The sequence below is a fragment of the Grampus griseus genome (genome assembly GCF_964374135.1).
Source record: "Grampus griseus genome assembly, chromosome: 14".
Lineage (NCBI taxonomy): Eukaryota > Metazoa > Chordata > Mammalia > Artiodactyla > Delphinidae > Grampus > Grampus griseus.
This window is the reverse complement of record NC_139008.1, coordinates 22727617-22751113: the sequence shown is the minus strand read 5'-3', so window position 1 is coordinate 22751113 and position 23497 is coordinate 22727617. Positions and strand designations below refer to the sequence as shown.

The window sequence follows — 23497 nt, the reverse complement described above, 5'->3', positions numbered from 1 at the left end:
TTCTTGATATTTTAAAGAAAAGGGTGGGGGAGGCTGACCTGTCAAAGGAGATAGATTGTTTACTTTTGTTTGCTCACCTGTTTGTTCCCTACCTCAGTCCAAGAGTAGTTTGTAGTTGCTTACAGAAACACATATAATATAACATTTTTAGGTAAATGTGGTAATTGGATTAAGGAAAAATTAAGAGTAGAGAAAATAGAAAGCCATTGAATGCAGTAAGCAAAATACTTACTCCAAGGCCTATACTTGCTAGAGATTTCTTAGGGACAAAATAAAGAGGGAAATAAGGCCTGTTGCATAATTCATAGTGTCCATAAGGAAAAAGACAGTCCGGCTGTTCAGGAAATACTGGGCCCTTCCCTAATACATTATGCAATGTGAATAATAACCTCAAAAATGTTCCTACAATAAATAGAAATGTGGCTCTGAGCTTCCTAGAAGCCATAGCAATGAAGGAAATAGGATCATTACATTGTTTGTTGCCTTCAAATTTCAAAAAGTTTCTTGGAAGCACTAATTACTGGAGCTGATTTTTCTCTCGTAAAGAAGACACTGTAACGTAGTGAACATCAATCTTCCTTTCCCTTAATGAGTTTCTTAGAAGGGCATTTGCTTCTGGAGGGAAAAGATAAAAGCCTGGGGTAGAGGTGGGATAGAAACCAGAGAAATTTCTTTCCTTGATTTTTTTTTTTCCTTGATTTTAAATCTAGTATTTTAAGTTTAGATTGTAATGACAAATCTTAACTATTAGGATTGGGTTTTAAGGATATTCTTAAAATAAGCACCTTATCTTGGCCATACCACCTGATTGTGACCTTAGGATGCTGCTGGAACTTAGCTCTTAGAGCAGAGAAGCCTGTCCGGAGCTCAGGAGTAGCCGTGAGTTAGCGAGCATGTACCGCGTGCCAGGCCCTGTGTTTCCATGTAACCTTCATACCTGCTCTCCCAGAGAGAAGATATTCTCTCCATTGTACAGATGAGGAAACTGGAGCTGGGAGGTTACTTGACTCACACAGGTCACACAGCCAGGAAGGCCAGAGACCAGGGATTTGAACCCAGGTCTGCCTGATGCCAGGGAACCTCTGGTCATCTCCTGCCATGGTGTCCAGTTACCTTAAGCTGTGGGTCCAGTAAGGCTCGTTGACCCCTTGCAAAGCTTCCCATCCGGGTACCAGGAGCCCCAGGCTGGACAGTGGGCAGCGTCTGGCCATGCCTCCTGCCCTGCACACTAGCCGAAATGACCACAGGCCACTAGAATAAGGGAGGTTTGAGGGTAGGAGAGTCTGGGTCCTCAATCCGAAGGCTGCAGGATCTATAACCATGTTTCTGGGAGGCATTTCCATCAGAGCAGGAAGCCAGGGGTGAGTGGATAAGGATGAGGACGTTTTTCTCTCCCTCCTTCCAAACTCCCTGCCCATCTACAGATGAGGAGCAGTGAAGGGCTTGGCCCCAAAAGAGGGCACCCAGGTGCAGAGAACACTGTAGCCGACGGCTCAGGAGGTGGGTTCTGGCATTAAGTGTGACCCTTTGTGACTAACAAACATAATCTATCATATAAGGGCAAATTTTCAGTAACATTTTCCAGAGACAACCACTGTTTAGTATGTCAGCTCATAGAGCTTCTTCATCTGCCTATTAATACATAAGTATATATACACACACATATTTATAAACATGAACCGTATTATATATAGTATACTGTAACTTGCTTTTCTCTTCACTTGGCAATATATCATTGACATCTCTTCATGCCACATATACAGAGATCTATCTCATTATTTTTTGTGGTTCCATAAAAATGATAGATCTGTATCATACTTTTTAAAAACAAATCCCAATGAATGGATATTTGGCTTGTATTACGAATAATGCATCCACAGACATTCTGTAGGTATATTCTTGCTTACTTACAGAAAGTATTCCTATAGGATAAATTCCTAGAAGTGGAATTGCTGGGTCAAAGGATATAAATATATTAAGTTTAGAAAGTGATCACCATACTGTCATCCAAAAACATTGCACCAGTTTATACTTAATGCCACCAAGTCACTTCGGAACTTTTGATGGGTGATGTAATCTTTGTGCTTCATTTTCCCTACTTTTAAAATGAGAATGATTATGCCTCAGGGATAATTCTAAATGAGGTCATTGCTTTGATATTACCATGCCTCTTTAAGAAGAAATATACTATCTGGAAATCTAAGGTGTCATTTTCATTTTAACTTTTTCTCTCATATCTCCCCAAACTTTAGTTCCTTCTCCATTTTAACCTGCAGAAGAAATAAAAATTTGATTAAAAGAAATCTAGTGACTTCATGCCTTGATATTACTTTCATCAGTTCTATTTTTAAGACTCACCAGTGGGTGGGGATGTTAGGATGACATCAACTTTCATACATATCTTTATTTTATTTTATTTTATTTATTTATTTAGGCTGAACTGGGTCTTCGTTGCTGTGCGTGGGCTTTCTCTAGTTGCAGCGAGCTGGAGCTACTCTTCGTTGCGGTGTGTGGGCTTCTCATTGTGGTGGCTTCTCCTTGCAGAGCACGGGCTCTAGGCGCGCGGGCTTCAGTAGTTGTGGCATGCAGGCTCAGTAGTTGTGGCTCGCGGGCTCTAGAGCTCAGATTCGGTAGTTGTGGCGCATGGGCTTAGGTGCTATGCGGCATGTGGGATCTTCCCGGACCAGGGCTCGAACCCGTGTTCCCTGCATTGGCAGGCAGACTCTTAACCACTGCGCCACCGGGGAAGTCCCATACATGTCTTTTCATTTAAAAGTTGCAAAAGTGCACAACTAGGATGTGCCTTCTGTTGAAATGCTCGAAGATCCCCTACTATTCTACCGAAATGAAAAGTAAAATAAAAAACGATTTCCTTTATGAACTGGTCTGCCCCCAAAGTTCAAATCCCCAATTTAAGATTATGTAAATGGATGCTTCCAACCATTAGTTTCATTCCATCATCTGACCGTTTAGCATCCTTCTTTGCCATTATAGAAAGCAGAATGCTTTTGTAGGATTTAGGTAAATCCACAAATGTCTGGAAGGCTCACGGCACCGGATTGGATTAAGTTTCCCATTTATCAGCTGTATAACCTTGTGGTGGTTGCTTAATCTCTCTGTGACTCAGTTTGTATGGCAATAAAATGGAAACACTCATGTTAGTAACCACCCCATAGGGTTTTTGTAAGGATTAAATGAATCGGAATAGTGTCTGGCTGAAAAAACAAAGTGATCACTAAATAACTATTATTAGTAATGTAAATGCTCAACATATGGCTAATATACATTGTTATTAAGAATATGGGGGGCTTCCCTGGTGGTGCAGTGGTTAAGAATCTGCCTGCCAATGCAGGGAACACGGGTTCGAGCCCTGGTCCGGGAAGATCCCACATGCTGCGGAGCAGTTAAGCCCGTGTGCCACAACTACTGAGTCTGAGCTCTAGAGCCCGCGAGCCACAACTACTGAGCCTGCATGCCACAACTACTGAAGCCCGCGCGCCTAGAGCCCGTGCTCTGCAAGGAGAAGCCCCTGCAATGAGAAGCCCACACACCGCGACGAAGAGTAGCCCCAGCTCGCTGCAACTAGAGAAAGCCCGCGCACAGCAACAAAGACCCAGTTCAGCCTAAATAAATAAAATAAATAAATAATAAAATTTAAAAAAAACAAAAAAAAGAATATGGGCTCTGGGATCTGAATGAACCGAGTCCTGCCTCCTACCATCAGTGCTCAGGGCAAGGCACTCATCCTCTTGAAGCCGTTTTCTCCTCTGTTATGTGGGGACAGTTAGGGCCCATCCCAGAGGGCTCCTGTGAGGATTAAATAATATTAAATACCATGTATCCTATTAAATGATCCTTGGCACAAAGTGAGTGATCAATAACTGGTGACTGATTTTAGTAATATTTTTTAAACTGTCAAGAAAAACAAAAACAAAATGTACGCCAGGTAATTTACCTGCAGCAGTGGTTCTCACTCCTGGATGCAGGTTAGAATCCCCTGGGGGAAATTTACAGGGATGTGTCAGGCCAGAGGCCAGAGAAAGGGATTACATGTGTTTATTCTTAGTAGTGGATTTGTTGTAACCACATCAGCAAAATCCTGATACTATGGATTACCTGCAAGATTCCAGTAATAGCTTTGGATTCAAAATCTTACTTTGCAAGGGTTCTTCTCACTAATGCAATATCATCTGGATTAAAATTCAGGGGATCTGAGTTCCTGGCCCAACTCTGCAATTTACCAGCTAGATGGGCCTTGCTCTCTTCTTTGAAAAGTGGAAGAAGTGAGCCAGGAAATCTATAAAACAGGAAATCTGATAGGTGTTTGCTGTAGAATCTCCTGCCTCCTGGGCAAAGAGGCCTATTGTTGGGCAAATCCAAACCTTGGAAAACTATTGCTTTTGTCTTGGTGGTGGTTGTTGGATTTGGGAGTTTGGTCTCAAGATCGAAGGCAAAAGCAATAGATGGGGAACATTCTGTGCTTTGCTGGAGAGAGTGGGGTGAGATAGTGAGAGCCAGAGAGTAACTGGGAAGGGGAGAAGAGGGAAGGGTAGCCTGGGTATTTGGCACTTTAGGAGAATTTTGGGGGGAAGAGTAGGGATGTTTAAAGGCAGTTTCTCTTTGGTCATATATTTGAGGAGTGGGAAGCATATTTCCTAGATTGAGGGCTTTCCTATCACCACACCTGGGTCTGTCACACCCAGGGGTGACTTTCTGAATGAAAATGGAGCTTACAGAGGAAAGGTGATGGGAAATCTCTCCTGCCATGGTGTGCAGCCTGCAGGACAGCGTTACCTCTATCCTTAGCTGCCACCCCTGGGTGTCTGCAGAGATCCACGATCCTTATGAAAGCCTCATGAGTGCCTACCACGTACCTTAAATATATTATTATATCTTTAATCTTCACAACAAATGGAATGAGCATAAACTATTATCACCCCTATCTTTCAGGAGAGGAAACTGTCTCAGAGGTTAAGTCACTTGGTTTTGGTCAACAGCTGCTAAAGAGCAGAGCTGAGGACATTTACAACTTTCCACAACATCATACTGCCTTGCTGTTCTCACACCCTTCCTTTCCACCAGTCCATGAATGGGTAGGCTGTGGGAGAGGTCTGGAATCCATGCTCTCAAAAGTGCAACAGAAGTTCAATGCAGAAACGAAGGTCACACCATAAAAAGCAATGAAGGACTGATACATGCTCGAACGTGGACGAACCTTGAAAACTGAAAAACTTGAAAGCTTGCTAAGTGCAAGAAGGCAGACACAAAAGACCACATATTATATGATTCCATTTATGTGAAATGTCCCCTATAGGAAAGTCTATAGAGATAGAAAGTAGATTAGTGCTTGCCTAGGGCCAGGAGGCTGAGGGAATGGTCGTGATAGCTAAAAGGTATGGGGATTCTTTGGGCGATAATGAAGATGTTGTAAAATTGATCGTGGTGTCGGTTGCACCTGTCTGTGAATATACTAAAAACCATTGAATTGCGTACTTTAAATGAGTGAATTGTATGTTATGTGAGTTATATTTTCATAAATCTGTTACATAAAATAAAAATGAAGGCACAGACTACCTCACATCCATAAAGATGGATACTATCAAAAAATAGAAAATAACAAGTATTGGTGAGGATGTGGAAGAATTGGACCCATTATGCATTGTTAGTGGGAATGTAAAATGATGCAGATAAAGGGTTCCTTAATAAATTTTTAATTGGAATTACCATATGATCCAGCAGTTCCAGTTTGGGGTAAATACAAGAAAGAGAGCAGAGACTCAATGAGATGTTTGTATACATATGTTAATGGTAGCATTATTCACGGTAGCCAAAAGGTAGAAGTAACCCAAGTGTCCATCAGTGGATGAATAGATAAGAGATATGTGGTATGTCCATACAATAGAATATTATTCAGCCTTAAGAAGGAAGTTCTGACACATGCCATAATGTGGATGAACCTTGAGGACATTATGCTGAGTGAAATAAGCCAGTCACAAAAAGGCAAATACTGTATGATTCCACTTAAATGAGATACTTAGAATATAGTGGTTGCCACGGGCTGGGAGGAGGGGAGAATGGGGAGTTCTTGTTTAATGGGTACAGAGTTTCTGTTTTGCGAGATGAAAAGAGTTCCAGAGATGGATGGTGGTGGTGGTTGCACAATATGAATGTACTTAATACCGCTGAACTGTGCACTTTAAAATGGTTAAGATGGTAAATTTTATATTATGTGTATTTTACCACAATAAAAAAAATTAGGAGGAAAAACAATGAAGGCACAGACCCCAAATTACCTCATGGATCGCTCCCTTACCTCCATCAGACTCTGCTAATGTCATCTTCTCAGTGTGCCCTCCCTGACCCCCCGACCCCCATCCCTCTGCCCTGCTTGTCCCCAACTAGCATGTTATCTACCGGGTGATTCAAAAAGAACTGACTGGGCTTCCCTGGTGGCGCAGTGGTTAAGAATCTGCCTGCCAATGCAGGGAACACGGGTTCGAGCCCTGGTCTGGGAAGATCCCACATGCTGTGGAGCAACTAAGCCCGTGAGCCACAGCTACTGAGCCTGCGCGTCTGGAGCCTGTGCTCCGCAGCAAGAGAGGCCACGACAGTGAGAGGCCCGCGCACCGCAATGAAGAGTGGCCCCTGCTTGCCACAACTAGAGAAAGCCCTCACACAGAAACGAAGACCCAACACAGCCAAAAATTAATTAATTAATTAATTTAAAAAAAAAGTGGAAGTGTAGCAGTTACATAATAAGAATATAATATCTTTAAAAAAAAAAAAAAGAACTGACTGCTTCCAAACTTTTGTTACAACATGCATGGGCACAGATTAAGAACTTGGTGTCGGTGCCAATTCTTCTTTGCAGCTTTGGAGAAATAAAGAAATGTGTGATTGCCCTTCAACCCTGGCTGCAATAGAGAATCTGGGACAATGCCAGCTCCAGGATGGCTGGGTGCCCCGTGTCCTCTGTTTGTTCCGGTGGCTACATGTAGAAGATCTGTTATGTTGTAATTGCTATGTTAGTTCCTTAACAAATTGTCTTTGACTATGTGATGTATTTAATTGTATTTAGTCACCGATTAATAATTATTTAAGTTTTTAATTCTTTTGAATTGCCCAGGATTTTAATGATTTATTTTGTTTATTGTTTGTGTGACTGCACTAGAATATGGAAGCTTCCTGTGGCAGCTTGGATGATTTTTCCTTTCTGTGTCATTCACCGCTCTATCCCAACTCCTAGCACAGTGCCCGGCATGTATGTGGTAGATGTTCAAGAAACATTTGTTGATTAAATGACTGAATCTGTGTTACACAATACCCTTCCCAAATCATCCAGCTTGGTAAACACCCTATGGACAAAGTCAATCTAAGGTAAACAGAACTGTTTCCAAGCAACCAACCAGATAAATAAAAGGAAATATATTATCCATCTTTTCTAAAATAATAAAAAGGACTGTTCACATTCCTGTGTGCTTACTATGAAGCAAGCAATGTTCCAAGCACATCTTTAGTAGGAACTCAGTCTTCTCAGCAGCCCTTTGAAGTAGGTACTGTATGGTCTCCATTTTATAGATGAAGAAACTGAGGCACAGAGAGGTTGAACAATGTACCCAGGGCCACCCAGCAAGGAAGTAGCAGACTGGGCAGCTTGGGAGTCCTTCCTCTTCCCCACTTCCGATGCCGCGATGCACAGATGTTATTTATGGAGTTAAGCTCCAGAGAAATCTGTTGGTGTTTTGTTTCATGCGAAATCCATCAGGACCCAACCTCTGATTAAGTTGCTGAGAGCGTGAAGCACATGTTCCTTTACGCCTGTTAACCTGGTTTAAAGGGCAATGGTCCTACCCATCTAATTGTCCCGCCTTCTCTCTATAAGTGCCAGTCCAACCCTGTTGATGCATGGTATTCACCGTGAGGATCTAAATTTAGGATCTGAGCAGCTAAAGTCTCTTGCCAATTTTCAGATTTGTCTCTCATTAGTCCAGGACATGGAAAATTTTAGAGGTATAGAGCTATGGAGGCTAGATGTTAAGAAGGACAGACTGATTCCTTTTAGAATAACTTAAAAACCGTCCCTTTATCAAAGTAATACATTCTCATTTTGCAAAATACAGAAAAGTATCAAGAGATAAAAAAAAGGGTATCCACCATGCTGTCACTGATAATACTTTGGTGTATAGAAAGACTTTTTAAAAAGTGCTTTATTTTATCCCGTGAGCAGGAGGGAGGTAGAGGAGACTGAGTCTGTTGTATGTGCTCTACTTTCACCATGTGTCTTGGAGTTGCCCTCATTTGCTTTTCGTGGCATCTGAAGACTTGTCATTTAAGAGGTTTCAGAGTGACCTTTGAAGCTGTCCAAGTGAGCCGCTAATAGCGGCAGCAAGAGTACTGGGCCTGGAGTCCCAAGATTTATATTCAAACCCTAATTGGAAGCTTCCTAGCTGTGTATCTTTGAGCAAAGCACTTAACCTTCCTGATCTTCCATCTTCTAACTTTAAAATGAAATTAACACCCTCCTAAAAGCCCAACTGAGAGGCAAGGTTATTTGAGTTAAATAGACTTGAGCTAATGCTCACCTATAAATTCTCACTGGCTGTGTGACCTTGAGACAGTTACTTAACCTCTCCGACCTTCCATTTCTTCATCTGTACAATAGAAATTATAAAAGTATTCCCCTCACTGGATCCTAGAGAAACCCATATGAGACAGTGCGTGTAACACGTTTAGTCCAATACTCACAGACAGTAGGGATTCAATAATGATCAATTACTATTGTAAATCGTACAATTTATGAATCATGTTAGAGCAGTGTTTTTCCCACTGTGGATGGTGAAAACAATTAGTGGGTTGCCACATGCATTTTTAAAAATGAAAAAATCTCAGTTCTTACATTTAAGTCTTTAATCCATTTTGAATTTACTTTTCTATATGGTGTGAGAAAGTAGTCCAGTTTTATTCTTTTAAATGTAAGACCTGGAACCATAAAACTCCTAGAAGAAAACATAAGCAGTACGTTCTTTGACATCAGTCTTAGCGATTTTTTTGGATATGTCTCTTCAGGCAAGGGAAATAAAAGCAAAAATAAACAAATGGGACCACATCAAACTAAAAAGCTTTTGCACAGAGAAGAAAACTATCAACAAAACGAAAAGGCCACCTACTGAATTGGAGAAGATATTTGCAAATGATATATCTGATAAGGGGTTAATATCCAAAGTATACAAAGAACTCATACAACTCGACATCAAAAAAACCCCCAAACATTTAAAAATGGACAGAGGATCTGAATAGACATCTTCCCCATGTACCAACCAGCTTTAGGTCAAGATAGGTCAAGATTCCATTATTCCTGAAGGCTCCGCCATGCCCCATCCCAATCAATCCACCCCGCCTACCTCATCTTCCTGACCTCTCACCCCCTGCCCCCCAGGTAATCACTGTTTTGGTTTCTATCATCCTCGACTAGTTTTACCTGTTTTTTGATCATCATTTAAATAAAAGTCTTTTATATCTGGCTTGCTCACTCCACATGTTATGTGATTCAGCCATCTTGGTTGTATCAGTAATTTGTTCTTTTCCACTGGTGGTATAGTATTCCTTTGTATGAATATACTACAGTTGTTTATCACTCTACTCTTGATGGATATTTGAGTTGTTTACAGTTTTTAGTTATTATGAATAAAACTGCTATGAGCATTCCTGGTGGATATCTAAGAGTATCTCTTGAGTGTACACCTAGGAATAGAATTCCTGGATCATGGTCCATTAGATCTTTTTACAAAAATAAATCCCCATATGAGAAATGTTTCCAGCAAACGGTGCCAAGAAAAAATGTAGCTCCCCTTGGGGAAATGGTTTGCTTCTTCCCTAACTTCTCCTTTTTGCCTAGTCTGCCAGGAAGCTCAGAGTTCAATTTAAACCTCATTTATAGCAACTTACTGACTCTTCTTGGTTAGCATATCTAAATTCTCCATTTCTCTTCAGACTTGGTTTTCTTTTTTCTATTTTTATTAACTATATATTTTTTGTAAATTATCTGAAATCCTTTTAGGGAGGAAGCAGGATATAAATACATTCAGGAAGAAAACAGGTATTTGCCTTGTTTACAGCACAAAGAGGTTGTGAATCTCACATGAGATAATGTACATGAGAGAACATGAAACACTGAGAAGCCCGGCCCGGAGGAGTTGTCATTAGTGTGTATTCGACTCTTGAGGAGATGTGAGCTTTATCAGCTTTGTAGAAAAGGAGAATACTGCTGGCACTTGTTTTAACAGAATTTTTAAAAATAACTTTCTTCTTAACTGATTAGAAAAGTAATACTTGCCCTTTGTGGAAAATTGAACAAAAAAGTAGATAATTCTAAGTCTCACCATCCAGAGATAACTGCTATAAAAATGTCATCTTTCTTTTTTAAAAATAACTTTATTTTGGGCTTCCCTGGTGGCGTGGTGGTTGAGAGTACGCCTGCCGATGCAGGGGACATGGGTTTGTGCCCCGGTCCGGGAGGATGCCACATGCTGCGGAGCGGCTGGGCCCGTGGGCCATGGCCGCTGGGTCTGCGTGTCCGGAGCCTGTGCTCCACAACGGGAGAGACTACAACAGTGAGAGGCCCGCGTACTGCAAAAAAAAAAAACAAAAAAATCTTTATTTAGATATAATTCATATATCATACAATTTAGTGACTTTTAGTATAGTCCAAGAATTTGCCACCATTACTACAATCAATTTTAGCACATCTTCATCACCCCCAGAAGAAACCCTACTCCCGTTAGCTATAAGCCCGCAAGACTCCCATTCTTTCCATTCCCAGACAACCACTAATGGACTTTCAATCTCTATAGATTTGCCTTTGTGACTGGCATCTTCACTTTGCACAGTGTTTTCAAGCTTCATCCATGTTGCAGCACATATTAATACATAATTTCTTTTTATGACTTGTATTACTCGGCTGCCATAACAAAATACCGTAGACTGGGTGACTTAAACAACAGACATTTTTTTCCCCACAGTCTGGAGTCTGGATTTCCAAGATCAAGGTGCCAGCATGGTTGGGTCTGGTGAGAGCTCTCCTCCTGGTTTGCAGAAGCTGCCTTCTAGCTGTGTCCCCACATAGTGGAGGGAGTGTTCTTGTATCTCCTCCTCTTCTTATAAGGGTACCCGTTCTATCAGATCAGGGCTCTACTCTTATGACCTCATTTAACTTTAATCACCTCCTTAAAGGTCCCATCTCCAGTACAGTCACATGTGCGGATTTAAGGCTTCAACATATGGATTTGAGGGGGATACAACCCATGGCCAGATAATATTCCATTGTATGGATGTATCACATCTATGCATCTATTCATCGGTTGATGGACATCTGAGTTTTCACATTTTGGCTATTATGAATAATGCCACTATGAACATTCATGTGCAATATTTTGTGTGGACACATGTTTTCATTTCTCTTGGGTATATACAGTAAGGAGCGGAATTCCTGGGTTATATGGTAACTGTAGGTTCAGTTGGTTGAGGAACTGCCACACTGTTTTCAGAGTGGTTGCGCCATTTTACATTCCCACCAGCAGTGGATGAGGGTTCCAGTTCTTACACGTCCTCACCAGCACTTACTATCTGTCTGTTGGACTCTAGCCATCTTTGTGGATGTTAAGTGGTATCTCAGTGTGGTTTGATTTATGTTTCCCTAATGCCTAATGATGTTGAGTATCTTATCAGGTGCTTATTGGCCGTTTGTATAGCTTCTTTGGAGAAATGTCTACTCAGATCCTCTGCCTTTTTTTTTTTTTTTTTTTGCGGTACGTGGGCCTCTCACTGCTGTGGCCTCTCCTGTTGCGGAGCACAGGCTCTGGACGCGCAGGCTCAGCGGCCATGGCTCACGGGCCCAGCCGCTCCGCGGCATGTGGGATCTTCCCGGACCGGGGCACGAACCCGTGTCCCTTGCATCGGCAGGCGGACTCTCAACCACTGCACCACCAGGGAAGCCCTCCTCTGCCTTTTTAAATTGGATTGTCTGTCTTTTATTGAGTAGTAAGGATTTTTTAAAATGTATTTTAGACACAAGTCTCTAATCAGAGATATGTTTTGCAGTTGCATGGGTTGTCTGTTAACTTTCTTGAAAGTGGTGTATTTTGAAGCATGAAAGTTTTAAATTTTGTTGATGTCCACTTTATTTTTTCATTTGTTCCTTGTGCTTTTGGTGTCATATCTAAGAAATCACTGTCTAATCTATTGGACCATGGACCATGTCTAAACCACTTTTTTCCACTCACTTTTTTTCAAGAGCTTTATGGTGTTAGGGATTTTATTTAGGTCCTTGACCCATTCTGAGTTACTCTGTGTATGTGGTGTAAGTTAAGGGTCCACCTTTATTCTTTTGCCTGTGGATATCCAGTTGTCCTGCAGCATACGTTGAAGAGACTATTCTTTCCCCCATTGAATGGTCTTGGCACCCTTGGTGAAAATCAGTTGACCATAAATGTAATAAATAAATACATAAATTTAATAAGTAAGTGTTCACTTCTGGATTTTCAGGTCTATTCCATTGATTTATATACTTAACCTTATGCCAGTACCACCCAGTCTCAATTACCGTTGCTTTTAGTAAGTTTTTAAATGGGAAAGTGTGAGTCCTCCAACTTTGTTCTCTTTTTTCAAGACAGTTTTGGCTATCCTGGGTCCCTTGAACTTCCAGTTGTCATCTTTCATGTCAATCTTTCTGAAAATGGATCTCTATCTTTAAGTTTACACTGGAGAGATCATACTTCATAGCAGTTATTTTCATGTATCCTTGCTTTTTTCACCTAGCTTTACATGGTAAACATATCCCCGTATATTATAAACTTATTTTACATGATGAGCTACATAATTTTTTTCTTATTGGTAACTTCTTTCTAAGTTTCACCATTATAAATATTGCTGCCATGGCTGCCTTCATTCCTAAGAGAATTTAATTTCATTTGTGCAGCTATTGAAGATATTTTTACATATTGAAAACGTCGCTCTTTTAATTCAAACTTTGAGATGATTTCCTGAGGAGCAGTAGAATAGGGACAGGCAAATGAGGTGTCAAATCCCACATTTGCATCTTAGAAAAGTCACTTACCTTTCAGAGCCTCAGTGTTCTCATCTGAAAATTGGAGATAATAATACCTTCAGAGACTCGTTTTGAAGGTTAAAGACAACGTAGGGATATATGACCTTGTACAACACCTGACATATTGTAAGAACTCAATAAATAGTACTTATAATGATTATTATTATTTTCATCATTGTTGTTGTTATTGTTGCTAGCTATATTAAAGTTGCAACAGGCAGCGGAAATGGAGCGGTCTACCTGTGAGGAAATGGTGAGGTGACGTTCATGTCTTTCCTATCAGCCTGGGAATTGCGGTCAGAATGAGTAGACATTAAATGTTTTCTCACATCAGCCAAAGAGAAGTGTTTCGATATCATGCACCAAATAAATGTCCATATTCCTAAATATTTGTTTGTTTCTAATATCAGTGTCTTAGGATCGTTTCCCAGCAATGGCTGTGAGAGGGTTTAACCCAATTCATGTAACTCTTGAAGATATTGTTTGCATATTGAAAACACTTATCTTTCAATTCAAACATATATTATCTCCAAGAGAGCATGGCTGTGTCTGGCACGTTCGTCATTTTCGGTCTTTGAGTCAACAAACACAATAGGTGCTGGCAAAGGAAGGCAAGAAGGAAGGCGTCAGACCCCAAGTTATATTTTGTTATATTTTGCCTAGGAAACGAGGCAAACAGCGGTTTGAACCCTGACGAGGACCGCCATTTATTAAGCACCTATTGCATCTGCTGTGTGCCAGGCGCTCTTCTGGCGGATTTGTGTATGTGATCTCAGTTAATGTATTTAAATATCAAGATTGCCCTGTGCAATAAGATCCGCAAGGAGCCCAGTTTTATAGGTGAGGGAACAAGCTTTGAGAGGGTTAGCGACTAGGCCAAGGGCATGCTGGTAGTAAGTGCTAGAGACTGGATGCAAATACTTGCCTCTCCGATACTAAAGTCTGGGCATCCCCACTGACTTGGAGAATCCTTTATATTGCTGGAAAAGATGTGTGTCCTTTTGACAGTCTGGAGTCTGAGAGAGAAAGGCCTGGGGGCTTCCAAAGGAAGCTAGAGTAGGGTTTCATTCGTTGGTTCAGCCAAGATTGATCGAGCGCCTGCTGTGGGCGCAGGACTGGACCTGCCAGATGCTGGAGGTTCAGTGGAGAACATAAGCCAACATGTTGTTCTACTCGAAACTCAAGCCTAGTGGGGAAGCCAGACACTATTCCAATAATCACGTGAATCCACGATTACAGACTGTGACGAGTGCTCTGAAGAAGTTCAGGCTGCCTCGAGAGACTTCAGCAGGGGGTTTGAATAGGTTCCCCTAGAAATTAACTAGATGTGAATGGCAGGGAGGGCTTTTGGATGAGGGAAGGATGGAGGCAAAGACCCTGAGCCTGGAAGGGGGACTGAAAGAAGGCCTGAGCGATGAGAGCAGGGTGTGAGGCACCGGGGAGCTGGGAGGGAGCAGTGGCCTCGGGGGACTTTGGGCTTGATCCTGAGGGCAGCAGGGAGCCTTTAAAGGGCTTTAGCAGGGCAGTGGCACCATCAGATGGGCTTTATAGAAAGATGAGCATGGCTGCAGGTGGGAGATGGATCCGATGACCTGGTAGCAGTGGAACTGGACAGAAGTGGATGGGTTTAGGAGACATTTAGAGGGTAAAAATGACTAGATGATATGAGTGATCCTTTCTAAGAAGTAGTTTTGTTTGGGGGTCAGTAAGTTTCTCACCAATGTCGGCTTGAAAAATTCAAATTTTCTTTTCAGTACACCAGTGGGCTTCCTATTAGAAAGAACTCTGTAGTTGAAACTCTTGGAATGTTACTTCCCATCTCCTTCTTTTAAGGTTTGATAAAGTTGGCTTCGTCATCGGGGTTTCTTGACTGGACCCCTGTCTGCCTCGCGTTCTGGACCAACTACCAAGATAATGAGTGAATACTGCCCCAGTCCCTAGTTACAGATTGAAATAGTTTCTCAATTAATTATTAGCTTGTTACACTCACAGAGGAGCTATATAAAAATAAACTGGAGGATCTGTTTCCATTTCACTTAAAGGCAGCATTCAATATACAGGGCTTCTGCCAGTCTGAACTGGATGAGAACTGTTTATAACCCGAGTTCATTCAAAATGCCTGGGATATTTCTAAAGGTTCAGTCTTGGCAGCAGCAGCTGAGAATGCGGAGATAAATAAAAAAGTCATAAGACACGGCTGACAGGGTTCTTCTGTGTTCATTCACACCCCTGACTCCCTAGGCTTTTGAAGACGCAGAATTTAGAGGACAGCCTACTAGATGGTGGCTATTTAAGCTGCTGTGCTAAATCTCCAATCTTGATGCTAACGCGAAATGGAGCTACCCTTGTAAATTCAGATGTAAAAAGAAAATACTAATAGATGTATAAACACATGAGTATGACGTAAGCTCACTTACATAATTTAAAGAAAATTTGTTTTAAAAAAGCATATTTTCCAGCTTTTCTACAGCCACTGCATTGCCTATATAATTAAGAAATAATTTTATTGAGCATCTACCATGTGCCAGGCAATGGGTACCATCTCATTTCACACTCGCAGTCTCCTGAGAGGAAGGTCTTACTGTCCCCATTTTATGGGTGAGGGAGCTGAGGCTTCAAAGAGGTTAAGAGACTTGCTCAGGTCACCCAGTTGGTAAATGATGGTAAAAGCCAAGTCGCCTGGCTCCAGAAGGTGTGCCCTGAGCAACTAAGCTGTGCTCCAATGGCCCCATTTCTTCCCCTGTTGGAGCCTCAGTTTCCCTCATCTGTGAAAAACATGGCTTTTATTAAATGTCTCTCTTTCCAGAAATCAAGATCCTTTCCAGGGTCAAAACTTGATGTTGAGATTCTGTTTTAATATAACTATTGTTGTCACTTCCAGCACCAAATGTTTCCATTTAAAATGCTGCCTTCCAGGAGACTTCGCCCTGAGTTTACATTGTTTAGAAGTCAACAACAGTAATTACTGCACGTTCAAGACTGTCACATCTGCCCCAGTGCCTTGTGGCTTCCAAGTTGGCTCAACTTTCCTCAAAATAACACAGCCCAACATCTGGCACAGTTAAGAAAGGGGGGTAAACATACCAGACTATTGACATTACCCTCTACACGTCAACATTTCTTTCTTTTTAGAAAGAAAATCTTCCATGACATATTCTTCCAGTGGGGACGTGGAGGGTTTTTTTCATATTTTTTTTCTATATTCTTCAGATTTTCTATAATGACTATGAACAGATTTTACAATTGAAAAATAATCTTATTTTAAAAATTCAGTCCAGTAAAAACAGAAAAAAAAAAAAAAAACCTTGGTAATATATATTGTACACTCCCCTACCTCCTAATTGGAAAGTATACAACCTGACTTTAAGCTCTGTTGGATTATTCTGGGTGGTGATAAGGGACCCCAATTCATACTCTGCATTAGTATGACATGATGGTTAAGACCATGGATTTTGGACTCAGACCAGGCTTAGAGTTCTGGCAGGGCCATTTATTTAGCTCTGTGACCTTGGGCAAGTTGCTTAGTGTCTCTGAGCCTTAACTTTCTCATTGGTAAATGGGAATAATGATAGCATCTACCTCCCAGAGTGGCTGGGGTGATTAAACAAGATGATAAATTTGTGTAAAGCCCTGAACATAATGTCTAGCATTCAGTAAATGCAAATTTTCTACTTAATAGTGTGATACGGTTACTAATCTGTTTCAAGTGTGGAGCCCTCAGGGACTGTCAGGCACCTTAGACTCTGCCCTGGATCTGAATGAAAACGTCCTCAGATTTTGATGCCTATTCTCTTCCTCCCCATTTTCCTATTTTATTTTATTTATTTAATTTAATTTAATTTAATTTTTTGTTGAGGTCAAACTCACAGACAGCAGGGTGCCCTAGTCCTAAGTGTGCAGCACAGTGAACTTCTCTGTATGCACACACCACGTAACCAGCACCTGGATCAGGATGAAGAAGGGTCACCACAGAATAGTTTTGCTTATTCTCAAACTTCACATAAATGGAAAGAGTATGGACTCTGTGCCTGGCTTCTTTTGCTGGCTGTTACATCTGGGAGAGTCAACCAAACTGTTGAGGGCAGCAGTAGTTTCCTCTTTTTCACTGATGTGTAGTATGCTTTCCTGTGAATAGTATCACAATGTGTATACCTCTTATTGATGGACACTTGGGTTGTATCCAGTTTTTATGAACATTCTTGTATATGTTTTTTGGTGGATGTAAACTCACTTCATTTGAGGATTAGCCAGGAGTGGAACTGATGGGCCTGAGAGTATATACATAATACTTAATTTGGCAAGATCCTGCCAAATCATTTGCTAAAGTGTTGGCACTGTTTCCCATCCCCACTAGCGATGCCTGAGCATTAAGTTGTCCTGCATCCTCACCGACACTTAGTATGATGAGTCTTTTTCATTGTAATCATCCTGGTGGGTGTGTAGGGGTCTCACTGTGGCTTTAATTTCTGTGATGCACACCTTTGTGGTGCTTACCAGCCATTGGGACACAAATTCATTTCTAAACTCAGTTATGCTCTGAGGAAATCTGGTAGCTCAGCTTGCCCGAATTACGCTTTAAGGATGGACACACACGCTCCGAGAGAGGTCTCAGAGACACTCCTGCAACTAAAACACCAGAGTTTGGGGCACACATTCCAAAACATCTACACTGGCTTCTTCTGCTTACTTTCAGATCCTTGGCCATGTTTGATAGCTGAGCTTGCAAGATAACTAACTAACGTTCAGATGATGAGTGGCATGTTATAAGTTTTAAAAGATGCTAAGTGAACTCTTTAGCCGCATTTCAGCCTGTATTTCTACAGGCCACTCAGGGGAAAAGAAGTCACATTTGTTGAATACCTACAACGTACCAGTCCCTGCACTGGGCACATTCGGTACATTATCTCCCTAATCTCATAAGGACTCCGTGAGGTCGAGATTATTTTACTTAGTTCAAACGAGGAAATGGGGTTGGGGCTGGGGTCACCCAGCTAGCAGATGGCAGAGCCAGGATTTGAACACTGGGTCTGCTTGACACCAAAGGCTACCCTTCTGTGAGCAAGCAAACTGAGGGGGAAACATTACTTTTCTACCAATTCCCCAATCAGAAACTATTCCTAGCATACATTTCATTAATATTTTTTCAGTGGTCACCTCTACTAAGGCAACTTCACCCTTGAGTGGATCTCTCCCTGGGGTCTCCCAACAGTGGGTCTGCTGATACTGGGAGGCCAGCTCCCCTGGGACTCCCCAGCTCCCGACCTCTCCTCCTCCCTGCCTCTCCCCACCTCTGCGGTCTGCCTGACCGCAGTAACACCGTGTACACGTTGATGCCCTGACAGTCTGTTTATCTTCTGTCTGGTATATTTTCTGGTAATTCTTTTAGAAAGTTTTCCCCAATGGTATAGCGATGCACGTGGACGGTAGACATTTGGGAAAACAAAAATTCACCCATTTCTTTTTAATCGTTTTATCTATATTTAGTTTTTTTAAGAGTTGAAATGCTGGGCCACCACTTAGTTGTGAGTGTAATTTTATTTTTTACAGGGTAGTCACATTTAAAGGATGTATTATGAACATCTCACTCAGGACTAAACATAAAATGGGAATCACTTGTTTTCAAGAAAAATAAACTTTTTTTTCAGAAAAGCAAGAGGGAAAACAAGGGCAGAGATGACTGAGTGAAAGAACCTGGCTTCCACTTTACCTTTGGAGCCATCAGCTTTGTTGGCTTTCAACACCACCAGACAGAAGCCACAGTGTCCCCCTTGGAGACATTGTTCACTTTTGGAATGGAGCAATTTAAAATTTGCATCATCAAAATTTATAGGAATTTTGTAAATTCCATTGTCGTTTGCTCTTGGCAGGACTCCTTGTTCCTTCAAACTTTGCAAGAGCACATTTTGAATGGTTTCATCCTATTTTATCAAGTTTATAAATTATCAGGGATCTACTCATCCCACAGGTGTTGGGCGTTTTGGTCGTTCCTAAACTGTCTCTGTGGGAAGAGATGTGGGAGCAGCACCTTTTGTTGCATCTTCATTACAGAAATCTTCATCTCCCTGGGGAGAGAGACCGCGACCCTGTGGAGGTTAAGGGCATGAATGCAGGAGCCGGACAGCCCACAGTGTGACCCCAGGCTCCTTACCTAACCTGCGTGCCTGTCTCCTCATCTGTACGGTCATCGGGGAAAATAACAGCACGCACCTCACTGCCACTTCATATGCGCGAAGCGCCCAATAAGTACCATAGAAGTGTTGTCTTTTTACCCGGAATCCTAAAAACTGGGTGCTAATTGGATAAAAATATATTTTAAGCAATATCTATCTATCTGTCTGACTTGAGGGTGTGAGCCAGTCTCTTTGTAACCCCAGGACCCATCTGTGTGATGGAGTCACATTTACTGAAGCAGCTTCTCTCTTTGGTGTGTAAGCATCTCTAATTCCCTGTTAATTTTCCTGCCTCCCCCTCTGTGAGCTTCTTGAGGTCAAAGACTGTGCCCTGAAAATAGTAATAGCTAATATGTAGTGTGTGCTTCTCTGGATCAGACTCAGTGCTGAGCACTTTGCGGGTCTCGCCCCTCCCGGGCCCTCAGGAGGCAGGGCCCCGCTCAGAAGTGGGCCCTCAGGAAACAGGCACTGAGTGATAGCTGAGTGATAGAGCGCTCTTTCCCAAACTTGTCACATCGGAAGGATCACTCAAAGCGCAGAGGTGGTGGGTGCTGATTCCCACTCACTCATCGAGATTCTGATTATCAAGGTTTGAGGCAGGGCCCAGGAATCTGTATTTTTGCCCCGGCTGGTCCTTTGTGCCGAGGCCACATCTGGGCAACACTGAATGAGTAGCTGGATGACGCTGTGGTCCCTGAATTTCCTCCCTATGTCTTAGGCAGCTTCTCTAGCCATGTCTGGGGTTCTCAGCTCTGTCACTGAGTGACACAGGAGAGCGCGGGGGGCAGTGGAGAGGAGGAGAGCGTAAGCGGGTCTCACTAGTATGCAAGACCTTTCTTGTCACGCTGCCTTTAACTGAAGCTGGAGGGCTGGTGCATCACTCTGGGATCTTCCTCTCTCTCAAGGTCTTCCGTAACTGGCTCCGCACCAGTCCGCCAAGGGGTACCAGGACAGCATAGGGCCATGGAGGCAGCCGTGTGTTGGTGCTGGAAGCCAACCACAGTGATGTCTCCAAACTAAGGTGGAAACTGGGGTCTTTCATCTCACTGCCTGCTCCCCTCCACTGTCTCTTCCCTTGCTCCTTCCTTCTACTGAATAACCTGCCTGTGCAAGGTTCCACCGAGACCTGGAGGAGAAAAACCACTAAGGAGAGACGTTATCTGCTTCTTAATTTTTAGCAAAGTAATCCTTGTACATGGTTCCCGTGGTTACGGGTATATAGGATAAAACAGGAGGATGAATGAACGTCATCCCTGTCACCCTCTTCTATGGTAGTCACTTTGAGCTCTGAGCTGTTGCTCTGGGTGGTTAGGGTTAGGGAAAAGTTTAGACACTATCTCCTGATTTCCTGATGTGACAGATGAGAATTAGCTCACTTAAATCCCATCCCCCCCTCCCAAAAGAGTTAAATTGCTCTTTCCCGTTCCTTAATTAGTTGACTTTGTAGTTTCAAGTTACAGACAACCATCTTTATTTCTTCTTACCTTTTCTTGGGAGGAGATGAAATAAACGTATAATAGCGACCATAAAACACAGATAGCTATAAAGCAAACACTCAGGTAACCACCATACCAGTTAAGGAAGTGTAACACTGTGAACACTTTTAAGGCTCCCCCTCCCACCATGAAGCCACTTACCCTAACTTCTGTGATAATCGTTCTCTTGCTTTTATTTAGATTCTCTTCATCTTTATATGCAACCCTCTACATTTAGATTTGCTAGCCATAGAGTCACACTGTATGTATTATTCTGTGCCTTGCATCTTTTTCTTCAATACCGTAAGCTAAGGTAAGCAGACACGGGTAGCTGTGGTTCGTTCGGGTTCAGTGCTGTGTACTCACTGTTCCAGTAAACCACAATTTATTTATGCAGTCAGCTGGTGATGGATTTTTGGGCTGTTTCCAGTTTTCTGCTATCATGAACATCCTCACTGATGTCTGCCAGTAACGTGTGCAAGGGCTTCTCCAGGGGCTGGATACAGGAATGGAATCGCTGCATTGTGGGGAATGTACATGCTCAGTTTCACTTAATATTGCCAGTTTTCCAGTGTGTTTGCACCGGTGGGCAGTCCCCACCTCCAGAGATTCCGACTTGATTGGCTGGGGTGGGGCTGGGCACCAGGAGTGTTCAGAGTTCCAGGTGATTCCATCATGAGGCTTCACAACACCTTTACTTCCAGTCCATCAACTCTAGTTAGTGTCTTGACTCTCCAACTTGAAGGAGTGTCCCCAGCATCCCTTTCTACTCTCCTCCTTCGAGACTTTTGTATAATGATCTGAAAGAGAGAGGGGCTTTTTCCCAGGCAAGGTCAAAATCTAGGTGTGGGGAGGAGGGTCTCAAGGCATGACAGGATTGGACAAAGGAAAGGCATGCAGGTGAATTCTTCCTTCCAGCAGGGTTGAGGAACTAAAGAAAACCCAAGGCTTGGGAACTCCTCCCATCAGCCAATTCCTCTTTCCTTCCACGCTACCAGTAGCCTTAAGTGTCTGTCTGCCAGTTGTAGGCCAGAGAGAATGTCATTCAAATGGCTTAAGTTTTGAGACCTTGAGACTCCTGTGAACTGCTCTGAGGGTCTTTGCATTCACGTTTCCTTAAGGGACTCCAACCACGGTTTGGGTTTCTTGACCCTTAGCAAGAAAGATTCTTGACCCTGAATCTTAGCAACACACAGCTTTGAATAAATACTGATGCCCGGGCCCCAGACCAATTACATCAGAATGTCTGGGGCGAGATCCAGGTACCAACAGGTTTCAGAAGCTACCTAGGTAATTCTTAAACGCAGCCAGCATAAAAAACCAGTAGTCAGTGGGTCTCAACTTTATCTAGTGTCCATCAGAATCACCGGGGCGGGGCGGGGGGGGCTTGTTAAGAATACTGATGGCTGGGCTCCACCCCCAGTTTTTGATTCTATAGGTCTGTGGCGGGGGGCCTGGATGTGCATTTCTAGTAGGTTCCCAGTGATGCAAACATTGCTGGTCCCCGAACCACACGTGGAAAACCATCATGCGCCTGGGTTTCCCTGCAACCTCCCCGTGGGGAACTAGAACAGCCCTGTGCTGAGCTGCTCCATCTGGTTGTGTGCGCCCCTTCCTACCTCTGTCTTATGTCGTCAGGCTGGTAGCTTGAAATCAGACATGGAAACCGGCAAACGCTACAAATCAGAACTCCGCCACCCCAGCCTGTTGCTAAACATTCATATCCTAGATTACATCATGGGCCAGCGGGATACTGGGAGAGCACCTCCTAGGTGTGGACCATCCTCGCTCATGCACTGTCATCATCAATAGGCCTAGAGGCATACAGGGTCTTCACTGTGGTTACCTGTACAGCTTCTATATATATGGAACAAAAATAGTACACATTGAAAAAAAATTAATTTTCCTGTGACCACAGGCTCCTGGTATTGAAAATATTTTTCTGGTTTGAGTTATTAATACAATACTAGTTCACAAAGCCAACTAAATACATTCTAAAATTTGATAGTTATTAAGTATAGAAAGTAAAGGAGACTGGGGATGCCAACATTTCAAATTGCGTCCTTGTTTGGCACCTGGGGATTTTTTACACCCTGGGTAATGCCAGGATGGGGAGAAGTAGGAAAGGGAAATGAGCAACTGCAAGTCCACGCAAGAAAGCCAAGATTTGGAAACTGTCTTTGAATAAACCATGACCAAGAACCCTTGGGAAGTCTTTGTGTAGCGCCAGCCTGAAGACTGCTGGGCTAGCCTGTTTAGTCCACTGCGCTGCGTGTGATGGGGTCCATGGCCAGCGTGTGCCCTCAGCCACTGGGAGTTCAGGCTCGACCGAAACCTCTGCTCTACACAGTACCAACCCCCAACACCCTTTCTACACGAACACTGCTCTTCAAGCATGACCAGAGCCTGCAGCCTTGCTCTGAATAACCCTTCAGGCATTAACTTGGACACTAGAAGCGAAGATTTATTAAAAAGAGAGGGTCTTTCCAAATGGATCTCCCACCCACCAGGGGACTGGGTTTCCATATATTTGGCGGAAGGGGCTTTTATCTATTGGGACAATTACCCTTACAAATAGTGCAGTGCTCTGCGTTCAGCTAACTTTCCTGTTTGGCCGACTCAGGAAATCACCCGGATTACATTCTTGTCCGGACCATAAAAGACTAGAAAAGATTCTCCTCTGGCCTCGAACTGACCCCAGTGCTGTCCTGAGCTTTTAATTTTGGGTGTGGGGGGAACAGGGTGAGTGG

The 23497-nt window shown here is 42.8% G+C and overlaps 2 protein-coding genes across 2 annotated transcripts in view; one reads left to right on the top strand and one right to left on the bottom strand.

Moving 5' to 3' along the window:
* IQCK (IQ motif containing K) overlaps positions 1 to 23497 on the top strand; it is a 126132-nt gene that overhangs the window by 101652 nt on the left and 983 nt on the right. The window lies entirely within an intron of this gene.
* GPRC5B (G protein-coupled receptor class C group 5 member B) overlaps positions 10510 to 23497 on the bottom strand; it is a 36465-nt gene continuing 23477 nt past the window's right edge. Inside the window, exon 4 of the mRNA XM_082670490.1 lies at positions 10510 to 10626. Within this exon, the coding sequence (XP_082526616.1) occupies positions 10603 to 10626 (24 nt within the window). The 3' untranslated portion in view covers positions 10510 to 10602. The remainder of the gene's footprint in view (positions 10627 to 23497) is intronic.